This window comes from Pithys albifrons, chromosome 17 (genome assembly GCF_047495875.1).
Source record: "Pithys albifrons albifrons isolate INPA30051 chromosome 17, PitAlb_v1, whole genome shotgun sequence".
Classification (NCBI taxonomy): domain Eukaryota; kingdom Metazoa; phylum Chordata; class Aves; order Passeriformes; family Thamnophilidae; genus Pithys; species Pithys albifrons.
In genome coordinates, this window is record NC_092474.1 from 6,424,089 (window position 1) to 6,440,844 (window position 16,756).

A 16,756-nucleotide genomic window follows, 5' to 3' on the forward strand; every position below is an offset into this window, starting at 1 on the left:
TTGGGAAGATAAAAGTATTTTGAGGGTCATTGTTAGGCTTGTTTTGAGTTGGTTTTTATTTTCAAATCTCACAGAACGACCTTTACATTTCTCACAGCTTAATTTTCTTTTACATTTTATCATTAAGGAAACTGTTAGATTTGTACACCCTCAGATTTGGGATGAAACAATATAAAATAAGCAGACTATAAAACCAACTGTAAACACTTCCAAGACTATTTTTAAGTAATGGATGCTCTACTTGTAATGAGCCAACTTATGATAGATGAAATATAATATTTCAGTGTCTCAGTTACTTATTTTTAATTAACAGGTGTGCAGTGCTTGGGGCATATCAAGTCCTGTGCAAAAGCTGCACACAATTTGCTGACTCTGAAAAAGCAAAGTCTAATTAAGAATTGTGCCACTGATTCAAATGGAAGAAGATTCAACCTTCTATTAGTAAACCTCAAATCTAATCATTATTAATTGCAAGTGTCCTTCTCCTGCTTCTGCTTTGGCCTGTATATTGATTTTGGCACAGGTTGTTTCATCTAAAGCTTACACAGGGTGTGTGTGTGAGCACAACAAAATCAAGGCTTTAATGGGGTATGGCAAAAATCCGTGTTTTAGTCTTGGCACCAATTTGGTGCTTCATGATTGCCAAGGGGAAAATGAGGAAGGAGTGAAAGGTTAGCACACTGCTTAGGAAAACTGCTGGGACTTTAGGAATTTTAAGATATTTTTAGATGGTATTGATGGATAATTCAGGTTAGTTACATGAACACCCAAAAAAGACTCACAGATTAGGTTTAATATTGAAGCAATGACCTTCTTTTACATTACAGGGTGATGAAATAAGTTGATAATCCTGTTTCTCTAAATAGCAAGCCCAGGGAAAATTGTTTGCAACCTCCTGGACCATTCTGGTACCATGGAAGATCCTCAGCCACGTCCTTAGTGTGACCCAAGCAAACAGCACCAATGGCCTGTGCTGCCTCTCTGTCCCTTGTGATGCCCTTGAAGAAGTCAAAGAAACTGAGAATTAATAATATTAGAAGTTGTGTGACTTTAGAGAATCAAGTGAGGGAGTAGAACCATAAATGTAAACCTTTCTGCTCAAAAAATGCTTTTAAATAATAAATATGGTAACAGTTAATATCTTAAATAATAAATACAGACAAAATATTCTGGTTAGCTGCATCCTTCTGTTTGGAGAAACTCTCAATACTGCAAAAGTTTTGAATCTCCAATCAATTAAGCTCTACCACAGTGCAAGGCCTTAGGCTAAGCAGCATGGCTTGCAGCAATATTTGTAATGGAAAATACAAGTATTTTAGCTCACCAGCAAGGTCTCAGTTCTGGTACTTGTAGCCACAGTCACAGAGAGGGGTTTGCACACACCATCTGCTGCATACTCAGATTATGGTTTATTGGTCATGTAAACTGGACAAGAATGGGGACCTGTTCTTCCTAAATGTCTTAGCACTACTTTAATTGAAATACACTTAGTTTTGTTTCTTGATAACACAGACCCCAGTCCACAAAGATTTCAACATAAACTTAACAAGGAGAACAAGTAGCCCCATTTATGTCCAAGAAATATTCATAAATTTAGTTAAGAATGTGCATAACAAGACAGAGCCTTAAATATTTATTTTTAACATTACCAGTGATATTAATTATTTGTGTTTTCAGCTAAGAATTCCCACTGCAACATGTACACACAGAGCAAGAGGCAATGCCTTGAAAAATTTACAACAGGACAGACAGACCCCAAGGAGTGGGACTTACCATGTGAGTAGAGTGATAAATTTCAGATGTTGCACAAGGCCAGCAATTGTTTGCCACAAGCACAGGCCCTTATTGAGGGACAGTCTCTGCCCCCCAGAATCTGGTATGGACAGGGCAGGGAGGGGAGGGGACACTGCAGTCCATGACAGCTGAACTGCCCCTGCACACACAGTTTCAGTGACAGTGTCAGTGTCAGAGAAGGCCATGACAGAGCAGGTGAACACTCCAGGTGATTCACTCTGTTTGCAGAACAAACCTGCAGAATTGCTCCTCAGTTGTGCTTTTCTCTGCAGTGCCAGCACTGCTCTCACCCTCAGCAAACCCTGGAGACACAATTCCCACAATCAAAGCTCCCAGTCTCCTGGACTCTCAGCTGCTTCCCTGTCTCCATTGCTGCCCCTTCTTGCTGTTTCCCTTGCACATGCAGAGCTCCACCATCTGCTCCTCATGGCCCTGCATTTCACACACACACACACCCCGAAAAATCCCCTGGGCCACATGATTCACCATCTATTCAAACCTTGCCATGTGCCTGCTTTTTTGTGTAGTAGCCCCTACTGATGTAAATCCCTTGTTCCATAAGGGCTCTCAATTGCTTTTTTCACTGAAGGCAAGGTGGCTGTGACACCTGCCAGTTTCTAAGACGTTTAACCCAACCTAAAACATTATTACATTGTTGTTTGGCTGAGTAGAAACCACATTTTTTCCCAGTGGGAGGTGCTGCCAGAAAGCCCTTAACTTTCTAGACTATTAAGTAATATGGAAAAATGATATTTCAATAAGAAAATTTCCTTTCTGCCTTTTTATGCCTTAGAAAGAGTTCCTGTTTCACTTGGCTCACGTAGCCTGTGCACTAAATCAGTGCAAAAATCTTTCAATAAACTACATAATGCCCAAATGCTACCACAGAGTTCAGAGGGCCGTGAAACAAAACAGAACAAGGGTCTGCAATGGGAGGTGTGAGCTGAATTCAGACACACAACTCAGCAAAATCAGGCAGCAAATATTCAGGCACTTTGATGTAGTTTGTGCAGATTTTATTCATAAAGCACACACTGATGACTGCCTAGAGAGCAGCTATTTATAAGGAACACAGACTGCTTCCTGGGTTATTTTCTCTGGTATGCTTTAAACCAGGAGTGCCAACCCATGTGGGCCAAGCATGGCCTACCTGATACAGGCCAAGTGCTGCATTTAGAAACTCACCTTCCATTAGAGACTAAGTTGTGGGGGAATAAAAAACCACTTTACAAAGTGAATTGAGTGTATATCAATGTGATAAAGCCTCAGCCTGACACAGTAGGTGCTTAGGGGCAGTTCCAAGTTTCTGTGGCTCACTAAAGTGTGAGCTCTCAAGCCAAATTCTGCTGTGAAAAGCGAGTAACACAATGTTAAGATCACCCCAAGCTTTTCTGGAACATCAAACACAATGACTGATCTCTGAAAAGCATAAAATGAACACTCCAGTGTCTGCCAACACCTCCATGGCTCTGCCCTTGCTGGTCCCAGCAATGTGTGTCTCCCAGATGTGCTGGCACAGCTTCCCTGAGCCGTGGGGAGGAATTTTCCAACACAGGCTGGCAGAGCCATCACAGCACTGCTGCATCCCATCCTCTGCCTCTGTGTTGAGAGGTAGATCTGGAGCTTTGGCAGAGAGAGAGGGATTCAAACCGCCTGTTTCTCAGGTGGGAGCTGCAGTGGTGTGGCTGGGGTTGGTTTTACCACAGGGAACAGGCAGAGGCAGCGGGGTCACGAGTGAGGCACAGCCCTGCTCATGGCTGCCTGAGAGCACAGGGCTCTGCCACAGGTCTGCATGAAATCAGCCACCATTGGATGCTCCTCTGCATCCAGATCTGCAGCAGAGAAGAAATCCCATCAGGAAGTAATTTTGGGAAGCTCAAGGAAAGGAGCTGTTGCAGCACAATGGATTCTTACCCAGTATCCAACCACTCCCTTGAGTGTACACCCCTAAAATCCCTCTGCTTATGGCTGTGTTCTCATTACCCAACACTGCACCTGACCCAGCAAGCACTAAGATGTTATTTTTTCAAAACTGGAGAGCTCTCCACAGTATCTTCTTTCTTCAGATCACTTTGCCCTTCTTCTCCCATTCCCAAATTATGTAATTCCTTGGAGAGAGAGAGAGAGAGAGATATTTTCTTTTCATGTTCTTGCTGGTTCAGAGACAAGGGAGGACTGAACTCAAGGGGAGTGTATGTTAATTAAGATGATGACAGCACCAGGGCAGGAGTTGCATTCACTTCTTCAGTTTACACAGCAGGGATTAACATGGAGCAGGTGAGTCAGCCATGGATGGCCAAATCTGGGTTACAGTCCCCAAAAGCCAACTGGAGGATTCCACTAAACCTGCAATATGTGGAGTTGTACTTTATTTGTGAGGTTTTGAGAACCCCAAGTTTAAGTGAACCCAGGCTTGGCTTGTAACTGTGCTTTCCACTGTGTGAGTTCCAGTGCAGGCTGGACAAGTGTGTGTTTTTCAGAGCCATTGGAAGAGTCAGGCTTTGATCAGCACCTCATTCCTGCACTGGTGATGCAACAGCCACCACTCTTGCACCTGGCTCAGGCAGGAAGCTCTCAAATATTTTGGATGAGAATGTGGGGAAACTGGGAATATTCATTGGAGGAATAAAAAGGATGGCAAAGGAGACAATAATTGAGAATGGATTATGGATGAAAAAGGTGCAGGGTTTTGCTGATTAAAGTGTGGCACTGACATTAAAGGGTAGTTAATGTGAAGTTTGCATCCTCCTCTCTGATATTTGTGAAAACTTCCCACAGGAAGGCAGTAAGTGCACACTGAAGAGAGGATAAAATCCTGTTTCTATCTCTGTAGGACACCTCATAATTTGTGCCTGGTTTTTGTGGAGTGCTGGATGTATGGACAGAGCCATGCTAAGCTTGTTCTGTCGCTGTCTGGCTCGGAAGCAGCTCACACCTAGAGATGGAGGTTTGGCAGGAGCCAGAGGGACCTGTGGCTTGTCAGAGCATTGCCAAGCAAAGGACAGGCCCAGACTGAGTTTGTCTCAGACCCAAGAGCAGCCATAGCCCGGCCAGAGCAAACCCTGAACAAGAAGAGCAATGTTCAGAGTGGCTAATTAATAACTTGAGGCACTGGAAATGGTTGTAATTGTGTCATGTTTGCTTTAGAGCTGGGATTTTGGCCTCTTCCTGCTTTGTGGGTGCTGGACAGGCTGACAGTGTAGAGTGGCCTGGCTGGATGTCCTCGCTGTGAGCCACCAGACCGGGGCAGGGCAGTGCTGGAGCAATCACAGCAGTGGTTTGGGGTGGTGAGGGCAGGGACAGAGAGAGCAACAACCTGGCAGTGCTGCTCCAGCCCACGGGTCTGGCACCCTGCCCTGCAGAGCTCCACACCTCTATCCTTGATGGCACATTTCCTGTGCGTTTCTCCCTTCCTACACACATTTCACCCTTCCTGACTCTCAGGGTAACAACAGGCACATTGTCAAGTTCCCAGTTGCTTGCTGGGATTAACACAGTGGCTCTGATTTCTTAAGGTGGGGAGATTTCCTGGTTAAAACTGTTCTAATTAGACTTGCATCTCTTCTAATGCTAAAAACACCCCTGTGTGAAAGGCAGCTGAATCTGCTTGTAAAATGTCAATGTTCCAAGGCCTTTCATGGTCTTGGGATTCTAACGATAGTATAGACAGTGCCTGCTCAAAGATAAGGGCTCCTGGCTAACTGAAGAAGGAAGCAAATATAACATTCCCCTGAATCAGACATCTCAGACAAAAATCTTCCAAGTATAAAGTACATTTGGTTGCGCATTTGTCAAGTATTTTATTGGCTTGGACTTCACACAGACACAGACACACAGACACACAGACACACACACACAGACACACACAGACACACACAGGCACACAGACACACACACACACACAGACACACAGACACACACACACACACTTTGCTCACAGCAACTCCTTTCCACTGCAGATCTGGGTGGGCACCTCCATTTTCCTTTTAGGACTCAGTTTTGGACCTAAGGAAAAGTGTTCTCAGTCGAAAGGCCTCCAAGCAAGCCAGGGCTGGTCACAGAGGAGAGCAACAGCTGCAGGAGCTTAAATTCCTCTCCCCACCCTCCCACAAACGTGCCGCTCAGTCCTCTGCCTGGAGGAGCCAGAGGAAGGAATGTCCAGCTCCCCTCCTTCCCTGCCAGCTCCTCTGGCATTTCCTATTACACACCAATTGCATGTGAGGCACCCACACCAAGAAGTGCCTTTCCATGTGGGCAGCAGAGCCGTGGTGGAGCTGAGGCTCTCTCTTGGTCACATCCCCCCGCAGATGTTCGTGACACGTTTTTCACTCCCCTTTGTGCAACACGTCAGGCGTTCGTGATAATTCACTGCCACAGGAACCGCTTCCTGCACGCGGCGAGCTCGAGTCTTTCCGGACTGCTGGCAGGCACTGAGCAGGGAAAGGGAAAGACAACATGCAGGGGAAGGTGTTGGGAAGCAAAGAGAACCCTGTATCCATCAGCAGCTCCCAGGAGACAGAGGGGGAGAAAAGCAGTGATGGCTTTGTGGATTTAGTGGAAACTGACTGCGTTTAGGAGCTATAGACGGTCTGCCCGACTCTGGAAGGTTGAAATAACAAAAATATCTGGGAAAGGTGTTTCAATTTTAAACTTACCTTAGGAAAACAAAAGCAATAAAATAAAAGGTAAGGCAAGTACAAAAATAAATCAGAAAGCAGACAAAGATAAGAACAGAGCCTGCAGGAATCAAGTCTGAACAAAAGGCAGGGGCCATGAAAGAAGAAAACCACAAATGGCAGGGGTTGGAATGTAAAACCTACAGTACACTGTGAAACATGATGGATTCTGTTGTATTCCACACCTCCTCTTCCTGGGTGTAGCTGTCTCCACAAGGTGAAGGGCAGTAATGAATCAAGCTCCTTTCCCTCTTCCTGTATTTTCTATTCAATCATTCGCAGGTTGTGCAAGTTCTGCTTTATTTCCCCTCTCCATATGCCACACTCTCCTCCTGGGGTTTTTTATTCCGAGCTGTGCATTTGGCCTCTCTCCCATTCCTTTCTCCTCGGTGTGTGCCCCCTGCTCTGCCAAGATCTGCTGTCTTTGTAACCTCTGCTGTGCACATATGCTGGCTCTGTCCTTCCCTCCTGCCACCCCCTCCCTGCTCCTGGGCCACCGAGTGTCCCTTCACTTCACTGCAGTGCATGAGGCAGCCCAAAAAGGAAGGATTTTCCTACGGCCACTGCTCCCATTTCCACGCTGCCAGCTCCTCTCCACCGACCAAGGGGAACCCACGTTGCTGCCCTTGTGCAGAGACAGCTCTGCAGCTGCTTAGCAACTGGGAGCTGCTGGGATGCAGCGGCACAGAGAGGATGGATGGCACAGCCTGCCCCGGGCCTGCCCGCTCGGGGAGCAGCTGGGGCACTCCCCACTGCCCTGCCAAGCAATAAATCAGGAGGCAAATCCTGAGCTGCAGGTTTGAGAGCAATGGTCACAATGTCAAGGGCAAAACGGTCTCGGTCTTGCGTCTGACTTGTAAGCCAAGCTCATTCCATTTGATCTTTGTCATTGGTTTCTGGCTAAAATGGTTTATACTCCATCACTTATGATCAGAATGTTCCCTGTATGTGCTGCATATGTTAAAAAGGCTGCCAGGTCCCCAGTTACCCTCACATCCAGATTGTTTAATGATGTATCCAGAGACACAAGTAATTTAATGCATAAATATCCTTTTAGATTACTTATTTGTATCTTCATTTCCTTTTGATGCAAGCTTTGTAAGTGCCCAGCTTCCTTAAATGGTACATTCTTTTCATTCTTATTCTTTCCTTTTTTTTTTTTTGTAAAACTGTACTGTTCAGAGGCCATGAAGCACCGAACTGTTTTGTAATTTGATGGCTTTAGAATGCTGATTAGAACTGCCAGCCTTCTTGATTTATTCTATGATTTTTATAAGCTTGAAAGCATTCTAAAAAATAACTGGTTCTACATCCTGATGGGATCACAGTGTTTCAATAGCAGCTGCATTTCAATAGGCAAGAAGCAACACAAAACATTCTGCAAGTCAGGTGTTGAAACAGCTTCTTTATTCCTTTATAGCTCAAGAATGGTTAGATCTCTGAAAGCACTCACTCCCTACCTTACAGAGGTGGCTTTGTCATAATACTAGCAGGTGTAACATGCACAGATACAGCTTAAAAAGTAACAACCCCCCCCCCCCCCGCCTCCATCTCTGGGAAATATCCAACAGGTCCATCAAAATTTGCCTGGATCTTAAAAAAAACAAAACAAAACTGCTTGTTCCACTATTGGATATCACCATGTACCTCTGCAGCTCAGCAGCCAAACAACACAGGCTGGTGATCCCCTGTCATTGTCCAAGGCTCAATCCCATGTACCCTCCCAGCATGCTGGAACACAGGTAAAGTCTGTCAGGAGGTTGTTTATTTTGGCTGACAATTCCTTAGACAGATCATCTGCTGTTCTCAGGAAGAAATGGAAAATTTCATGGCAAGAAAAATCGAACAGGCAAATACCCTTGTCCATATTCCTACTCAATATTCCTTTGATATTCTTAGCCTGGTTTCCTAAAAATAAAACTGTCTAATGTGACTGTGTAGTTCTCTGTAATTTTCCCCCTCCTTCCTCCAATCTCAATCAAATTTGGCAGTGGGGAAGGAGTCCCAAATGTATTTAGGTCTTGAATGAGCAGCTGAGCAGAGAGTGCATAGTAGAGGCACCATCTCTAAAAAAAACCCCATCAGTAGGAAGGTCTCAAAATGCACTTGGTAACCGCGGTGTCCTGCAGGTGTCACCTCTCCTTTGTGGCTCCTGCAACCGGCTGGTTTGGGCCCTGGGTTATTTAATGGCTACATAATTGACACCAGGGCAGGCAAATGTTGCAGTGTGCTTCCTGGCTCCCTTCCAGCTCCTAAACTGGGCTTTCTTCCCATGAAACTGGGGTGTGGCAAGGGCTGTTGTACAACCAGACCTCCTCCTGACACAATATTGACACGCTGAGGTGTGTATATACACACACCATGAACCAGGAAACACCCACAGTGGAGACAGAACCAGTTGTTTATCTGGAAGAAAATACAAAATCATGACCAAACACGTTTGTAGGTGACACTCAGCAAGTAGCAGGAGAGAGCAATAAATGAAAATAATTAAAGAAAATAAGCCATTGCAAGCAACAATGCTGCCTAAGGGCTTGTCCTTTTGAAGAGGAACAAGAGATACATGCAGAACAAAGAGCACAAACCTACAGCACAGGGTTGCCATCCTAAGGAGGAGCAGATCTGAGAGTATTTTCGGAGCCGTGCCGGGAAACCAGCTGAGCATGGGCTGGTGTAATCCCTGGACGCCTGACAGAGCCTGCTCAGCCAGGAGGGCTGTTGGCTCGGGGGGGGGGGGAACCCTGCTGAGGCTCCGGCCCCTTCTGCCCAGAGCAAAATGGTGACAAACTGGAGCGTTCACAGGCAGGAGCAATTCCAGGACTAGTAAAGATGGACCCGAGGGGGAGCTCTGCAGTCTGCAACGGAGTTTGAAATGCTCAGCCTGAGCACAGCTACACGGCAATGGAAACGTGGCCATGGAGCATTCCTTCACCAAGCAGACTGAGGGGCAGGGACATCCAGAAACTGAAAACAGAAACTAGACACGTTTAAAAAGGTACTTTGATTTCTAGTCTGTCAGATAGATTCTGATGGGAACAAATTCTTGTATTTTACTCCCTCTCACAGCTCACTTTAAAATGAAAATCTGACCTTTATCTAAGATGCAGGCATTCTGCAGTTAAATTCTCTTAAGTGAGAAAAGGCACCAAATGCACAAAAATCCCGAGACCTGCATAATGCAGGAAGTCGAACCAGATGAACCTTGGTCTCTATTGTCTTTTATAATCTATTAATCTAGTTTCCTTGCACAAGCAGTGGATTGTGTCTCAAAAAGCTTCAATATAAAGGATTCTGTGTACGAGGCAGTCTAAAACAAAATGTTGTAAACAGTCAGGATCATTGTTTGGCAGAACAGCTGCATATTTTTTATTTCACTTTGCCTCTCAATCTAATTTGCTCTTGTTGCAACACTTTGCCAAAGAAATTAAATCACTTCTTATTGATAACAGACAGTGATATAATTAGCATAAGAGTTTTCCACTCAACAATGCCGGGGAGGGACGCTGTGGGCAAGAACAAACCCCTTTGCTTCAAGAATGTGCACAGAGTCACCACAAGCTGTTCAGAGTGAAAAAAAAATCTTTTTTTTCCCCCCTTCTCCCTGAAAGATCTCTTTCTTTATCTAAAGAGTCTCACGCAGCACACCAGGGTCAGTCTAACCCAAGTATGAAAGTCTGGTTTGACCTTTCTGGGATTTAAACACGCTGTACCAGAACATTTTGCTTTTCAGATACGAGGTTCAGCCATGAAACCACCCACTCTGAGAGCACAACCGGTCTCAACTGCCTTGGCGACTTTTAAACTACATTGAGCATTCCAGTCATTTAGAAACTAAAAAACGGAAAGAAATTTTCATCTCAGACTTACAAAAACAATTTCCAGAAGTGCTGAGGACCCACACAATTCACTGGGGGGGCACGGCGGGCTCGCTGTCCAGCCCCTGCTGCCCCAGCAATTTCTGGCCCTGGTTTGCACGTAGGCAGAGCCAGGCACAGGCGGTAGGACCTCTCCCAGCTGGAGCACTTCATGGATCCTACCATCGGGAACAGCCGTCCTGGACAATGATTAATCGCAGACAAAGATCAGAGTCCTGGAAAAATATGCAGAGAGATGCAAGCACAGACAAAGCTGTCTAAGCTCCCACAGTATTATGGTCTGGCTGTGTCGCTTCAAAGCCTTGCGTTAGGCAGAGCTGGTTTGCTTCAGGGTTAAACAGACCAGTGTCACGGTTAAAGGCAGGTATTACTAACAGCCAAATATATGTTTAAACATAAATTTTAAATCCCAGGAAACTTAACAGCCCGATGCTGTTTAAATCTGCTCTTTTTTGTTAATCGCTTCACGTGCAGACTTAACTCATCACGATGCAAAGCTGCAGAGACGTTTTCACTGCAGTTCAAACCCCCCTGCAAACCCGAGCCCAGCTCTGCGCCGTACTTTGATCTACACGTCGCCAGCTTCGGCCATTTCCAGGAAGCTGAAAATGCTTTTCACCTCTATTGAGAAATACCAGAGGAGCATTTTAATGGTGTTCTGCTAAGAATAACGTCACCGATCCTTCCGATTTTGCTGGCAGATGGTCAGTGGAAGCCGCTGTGACCCAGGCAGGGCAGCGCTGGCTCGGCCGGCCCCGGCCCCGGCCCCGACGGGGCTCACAGCGCTGAGGCAGCGCTTCAGAGCCAGCCTGGCACTGCGGAAACGTTTTTTGTTGGTTGGGGTTTTTTTGTTGTTTGTTTTCCCCTCCATGGAAACGTGTTCTGTTTTGTGCGGACGGTGGTTTGTCGCTTGTTCTCGACAGAGCCTGGCCCGGTGAGGAGCGAGGGGCCAGCGAGGAATGGAGGAGCGACGAGTCGTTGCGAAAGGTGCGGGCTGCGGTGCCTCCTTGGCGGCAGCGCCCCGTGCTCTCCCCCGCAGGGGAACAGCCCTGAGCCTCGGCACACACCACAGCACAGGCTGTACAACCCCACGGAGCGGCTGGAGCTGCACATGCCTCTCCCGCAGGCAGCCCCTGCCAAGCAGCCACTTACCTTCTCCCTCCCTCAGGGTCCGCAGGACGCTCCTGCTCTAGCCTTACCAGGGAGGCCACCTCTCTACAGTGTTTGCTTTTGCTCCCTGTCCTGCCCTCTGCAGTGGTGGCTCGGCCAGGCTGTCCTGGCTCACCCACTCTGGCTCTGCAGGGAGCACACGCTGCAGCTCCCCGCGGGGCGCGGCGAGGCGTGCGAGCCGCTCCGAGAGAACCCCACCAGCCTCCACCCAACGCTGAGCTGCGGCAGAAGCTGCTCAGGAGGAGGGGGGAGAAGGAAAAAAAAAAGGAAAAAAAAAAGGGATAAAAACCAGACGGCACATGTAACACCTCGGCTGGCCATGCCATGGCGGCTCCGGCAGCGCGGCCCGGCGCGGGCAGCTCGGCGGGGCAGGCCGGGAGCAGGGCAGGGCAAGCCGGCGGTGCCCGGTGGGCGCTGGGGCGGAGGGGGGACAGCCCGGCAGGGCAGAGAGGGACAACAACCAACAAAGAGCCGCGTGATGGGAATGACGGGAGCGTCGGCCGCGCTCCCCCGGCCCCTCCCGCGGCCCGCGCTGCTGCTGTTTATTCCTCTTTAATTCCCTGCCCCCCTTGCATTAGGCGACTTCCATCTTCTGGTGGTTATAAAAGCAAGCCGGAGGGGGAAGGGCGGCGTTATTTATAGCGCCGAGGCCGTGCCGGCTGTGGCGGTGCTGCCTTTGTCCTCCCTCTCGCCCGGCCCGGCCCGCGGGGCGCCCGCCATGTTGAGCTCCCTCAAAAAGCGCTGAGGGAAGTGAGGCGGGGAGGGGATGGGGGGGGCGGGAAGGGGGAGAGAAAGGAGGAAAAAAACTAAACCATAAAAAAAAGACCCAAAAAACCCAACCACCCCACACGCAGTGTTTCCCTGCAGCGCTCGGGTCGGCGCCAGGCAGCGGGGACAGCGCAGCGCTGAGGAGGAGGAGGACGCCGCAGGGAAGGAAGGAGAAGGAAGGCATGATGGCGGCCGTGCCCACACGGCAGCGCCGCGCCCTGCCCGGCCCGGCCCTGCCCGCCGCCCCTCCCGCCGCCCGGGACGCGGGGCTGCCGCAGCCTCGCACTTAATAAACCCACCAGACTCCGGCGGGGAGGCCACTCCGTGGGCTGGGTGGCGGCACTAAAGCACTACCGCTGGTGAATATCAGCTGCGTCACGGCTCCGCCATCTGTAACACTCAGGCTGCAAAGGGTCCCTCACTTGGAAGGAAACTCCCTCATTTTGGATTTACTTCCAGACTTCCTTTCTCCCCCCTCTCTCCAAGTCACTGCCTGTCGGTATGAAGGATTTTACAGTGCTTTCTAGTGAGACATCCGCCATTAAGACTCACCGTCGTGAAAAACACCCCCTCCCATTTTGCCTGTTTTTTTGTCGAGCTTCTGTAATTAGACGGATAAAACATGTAAGGGATCCCTACCACCACCGCCTTCTCGCCTTTTTTAACATCAGCCTCACTAACATCTTACTGTTCACAGGCAGATTTTTTTTATTATTTTTTTGGTGCTTTCAAGTAAACAGCCACGTAACGCCTGCAATGGATCCACAGCGTCTCTCCGCATTAAACCAAAAAAACCCACCCAGGGCTGAGGACGGACCGAGAGCTTTGTGCAGAAAGAGAAATCAAATCCCTCCCTGAGAACAGACGTTTCAGAGGCTCTGTTAGATGTTTCTGAGGAGAAGGAGATCGCCACGGCTTTCAGACGACCATTGGGATCTTTCCACCCAGGACAATTCCATTAGCCACAGGCCTGGGCTCTGCTCCTCTGCAAGGGCAAAAGGGTTTCCTTACTTACCCGCGCACCATAGTTGAATGCAGCTCGGAAGGTGAAGTTGTTACTCTTTTTTAAAATAACGGCTTTGAAATATCTATCATCTGTGTCACCACTTCTCTCGTAAGTTTGCAAGCCAGAGCGGATCTTGTTAAGATAAGTTACGCATCTTTGTATGGCAGTGGTCTAGCATCAAAAAACGAAAAAAAAAAAGGGGGAAAAAGCTCTAGGAAAAGTTGTCCAGCTATGCTGAGTGACCGTACGCAGCGAGGACTCCTGCTCGAGGCTTAAATCTACCTTCCTGTGGCAGATTTACTCTGTACATAAAAAGGACGTTCAGTGTTTTTCCACAGAGCACGCAGACACTAAAAATATTCTCCTCAATAGTTTTAGGCTGCACATGTCAGTGTGAAAACACCTAGTTAACGTTTACTGGTTCTAAACAGCTTTTAAGCATAGCGTGGCTAGATATTCTGCTTTGTAAGTAAAATAGTTTCAAAAAGCATAAATTGGTTTTAACAGACAAAAACATAAGACATGCAAATGAAGGCTTAGCAATAAGGACCACTCCAGTAACATTAACATGAAAACTACACTTAGCAAGGACAGAATGGATTGGGTACTTACAACGTAAGAGGAAAGGAAAAAAAAAAGCTTATCACAGTAAAATCGCCTTATTTTTTGCCAGAATTTACTATTCCTATACCTATATTTAAAACGTTACCTTTTAAGCACCAAAGGAGTTAATAAAAATGGCCAGGAATCAAGTGTTTAACACGGGAGATGAGTCTCTCAAATGTATTGTTCAGCCATCAGAGCTGCTTAAAGCTTAAAAACCCCCAAAACAACAAAAAAATACAAAAATAATGTATTTACTCTTTCTTTTGTTGTTGGCATTCGAAATTGTTAACTGCTGACATAGGGTGTGCCGTGACCTAGTTACACAAGACAAAGATGGATCCCGAATCATAAGGGAGGAAAAAAAAAAAGTCCGCATTAATTTTTTTTTTTTTGCTAAAGGGTTTGGCTTTTTGTTTTGGTTTTTTTGTTTTTAATATAAATCTTCCTTCTTCAGTGAGTCGTCTGGCACCGTGCTAGAGGCTCCCACCAGCGCGGATTCACATGGCGGATTCCCCCTTTGTGGAACAAAGGAAAAGCGCGGCTTGGCCATTTCGCTCCACTGCAGAAAAATGGCTGCGGTGCCGCGGCCTCTCCTTGGCCGCGTCTGCCGCGCGGCGCTTTTCCCCCGCCGTCTAATAGCCCAGGCCGCATGCAAGCCGCGCTCCCATTGGCTGCGCCCGCCGCGCTGCCGCCGCCGCAGCCAATGGCGCGGCCGCTCGCGCCGCCGCCGCGGCCCCGCGCCCCGGGCCGGCCGCGCCATGCGCCCGCCGCGCTCCGCCCGGCCCCGCGCCCGCGGGGGCACCGCGCCGCACCGGGCACAACACGCAGCCGGCCCGCTGATTGGCTGCAGCCGCTCCGGACCTTTAATAAGCAAAACTGCTCACCCTCCCCGCCACCTCCATCACACCCCCCCTCAAGCCGAGCTATCACCCACCCACCCACCCGCCCTCCGCCGCGCTGCGGCGGGTCCGCGCTCCGCCCGCCCCCGCGGTCTCCCGGACTAGCTGAAGTCTTCCCCTTCCAAAAAAAAAAAGATAGAAAGCCAAGGTAAAAAAAAAAATCTCCAACCAACTTGTCCCACCTATAGGTCCATCTTGTTTAGAAACAGTTTGCGCTAAGGTAAATGCAGCGGGCAGATTCCACTCGCCCCCCCGCATGCCGCTAGCCCCGCGGCGGGGAGGGGGAAAAAACCCGCGCGGGCCGGCGGCGGCCCATGCGGCGGCGGAGGGCGGCGGGGCGGCGGCGGCGGGCGGCCGCGGGCCGGGGGCTGCGCGGCGCGGCCGCCGTGAATGTGCAGGCGGCGGAGCGCGGGTAGAGGCGTTCGCGGCGCTCGCAGCGGTGTATTGTGGGATCCCGGCCGCCGCCAGCAGCGAGCACACACAATATGTGGTGGCTCGCGAAAACGGGAGGCAGGAGCCTGGCGGGCAGCCCGCGCCGGTAACCGGCCCCATGTGAGACGGGAGCTCGCCTTTCGCCGCCCGGAGACGATCGGCCGCCCAGCGCGATGTCTTCCCGAGAGACCAAGGCGGGGGAAAAAGCCAAGCACCCTGAAGATCATGGCAAAAAGCAGAGTTCAAGTGAGATTGGGTCTTTTTTTTTTTTTTTTCCCTCTTCTGCTTCTTTTTTTCTCTCCTCCTCTCCTCCTCCTCCCTCTCTGCCTCTTGTCTGCCTGGGGTGGAGGGGGGACCCGGCTGGCAATTCCCCCATTTTGGGGCTCGTTTCGCGGTGGATTTCCTCCCTGCCTGGGTGTGTAGAGCGGGCGGCTCGCTGAAAAAAAAACACATCGAAACGAAGAGGTCTTTGTTGAATATTTTTTTAACTTTATGGCTTTCCGTGTGTTTTTTTTTCCTCTTTTCCCATTCCCCCTTCCTCTTCCCCCCCCCCTCCGTCCAGGTTGGATCAACGGAATGGAGAACAGCACGCAAGCCAGCACTTCTGTCGAGAAAAGAAATCACCATTGGAGAAGTTACAAGTTGATTATTGACCCGGCGCTGAAAAAAGGACAGCACAAGCTCTACCGTTACGATGGGCAACATTTTAGCATGCCTGTGAGTGGGGGGCTCCCGGGTTTCCCTCATTGTGTCGTGTCTCCCCCCCAGCCTCCGTTTTACCGGCGTTTTGGGGGCTGGGGGTCCCTCCGGGTCGTGGTAATCCCCGCCGTGTGTGGGAGGGGGGTCTCGGGGGGAACACGCACAGCCACCAAAGTTACCGCCACCTGACACTGTGTATTCAACTGTCAGGAGCCCAAACCTGCGGCGTTTTCCTGTGTTTCCAATCTGTGTGCATTTCCCAGCAGTATTGCAATTTGACACGTGTGTGTGTGTGCGCTTTCCCCTTCCCTTGAGACAGCCCCTGCTTCCTTGGGGTTTATTTTTTCTTTTATTTTTGCCTTAAATTTCAAGCCCTGTTATTGCTGTTTATGTGTTTTCTCTCCTCCTCCCAGAACTCGGGAATTGCTCCTGTGGATTGTGTCAGGGATCCCAGAATAGGGCGAATATGGACCAAAACTAAGGAGTTGGAGCTGTCTGTCCCCAAATTCAAGGTACTGCCCTGTATTCTTGTTTATTTGGGAGTGAAGCCTCAGTTCCAAATAGTTTAATGGACTATTTAAATGACAGTCATATTCCTATTAACATTGTTATTTAGCAAACTGTTAAACAATAATCATCTTCTATAAGGATAACAAGAAATCAATGCATCTGTCTAACGAGACCACTTGACGGCTTTGGAGCTGGGACTGCTTGGGTGGGGGGCAGTGCAGGGGTCTCTCCACTGACAGTGCTGCTCAAAATACATCTTTGTAGCCCAGAAAGGAGCCGGTTCCAATGAACGGCTGCAGCAGCAGAGCCTCTGCTGAGCTC

The 16,756-nt window shown here is 48.9% G+C and overlaps 1 protein-coding gene across 3 annotated transcripts in view; it reads left to right on the plus strand.

The window, feature by feature from the left end:
- The first annotated feature begins 8,940 nt into the window (after positions 1–8,940).
- Positions 8,941–16,756, plus strand: part of SETD1B (SET domain containing 1B, histone lysine methyltransferase) — a 57,349-nt gene continuing 49,533 nt past the window's right edge. Inside the window, exons 1-4 of one of the 3 annotated variants that reach the window (XM_071572369.1) lie at positions 8,941–9,465; positions 12,383–15,472; positions 15,789–15,943; positions 16,339–16,437. In XM_071572369.1, the coding sequence (XP_071428470.1) occupies positions 15,400–15,472; positions 15,789–15,943; positions 16,339–16,437 (327 nt within the window). In that variant the 5' untranslated portion in view covers positions 8,941–9,465; positions 12,383–15,399. Of the gene's footprint in view, positions 9,466–11,315; positions 11,333–12,287; positions 15,473–15,788; positions 15,944–16,338; positions 16,438–16,756 lie in introns of those variants that run through there. The other 2 variants (XM_071572370.1, XM_071572371.1) reach the window with 2 other exon arrangements.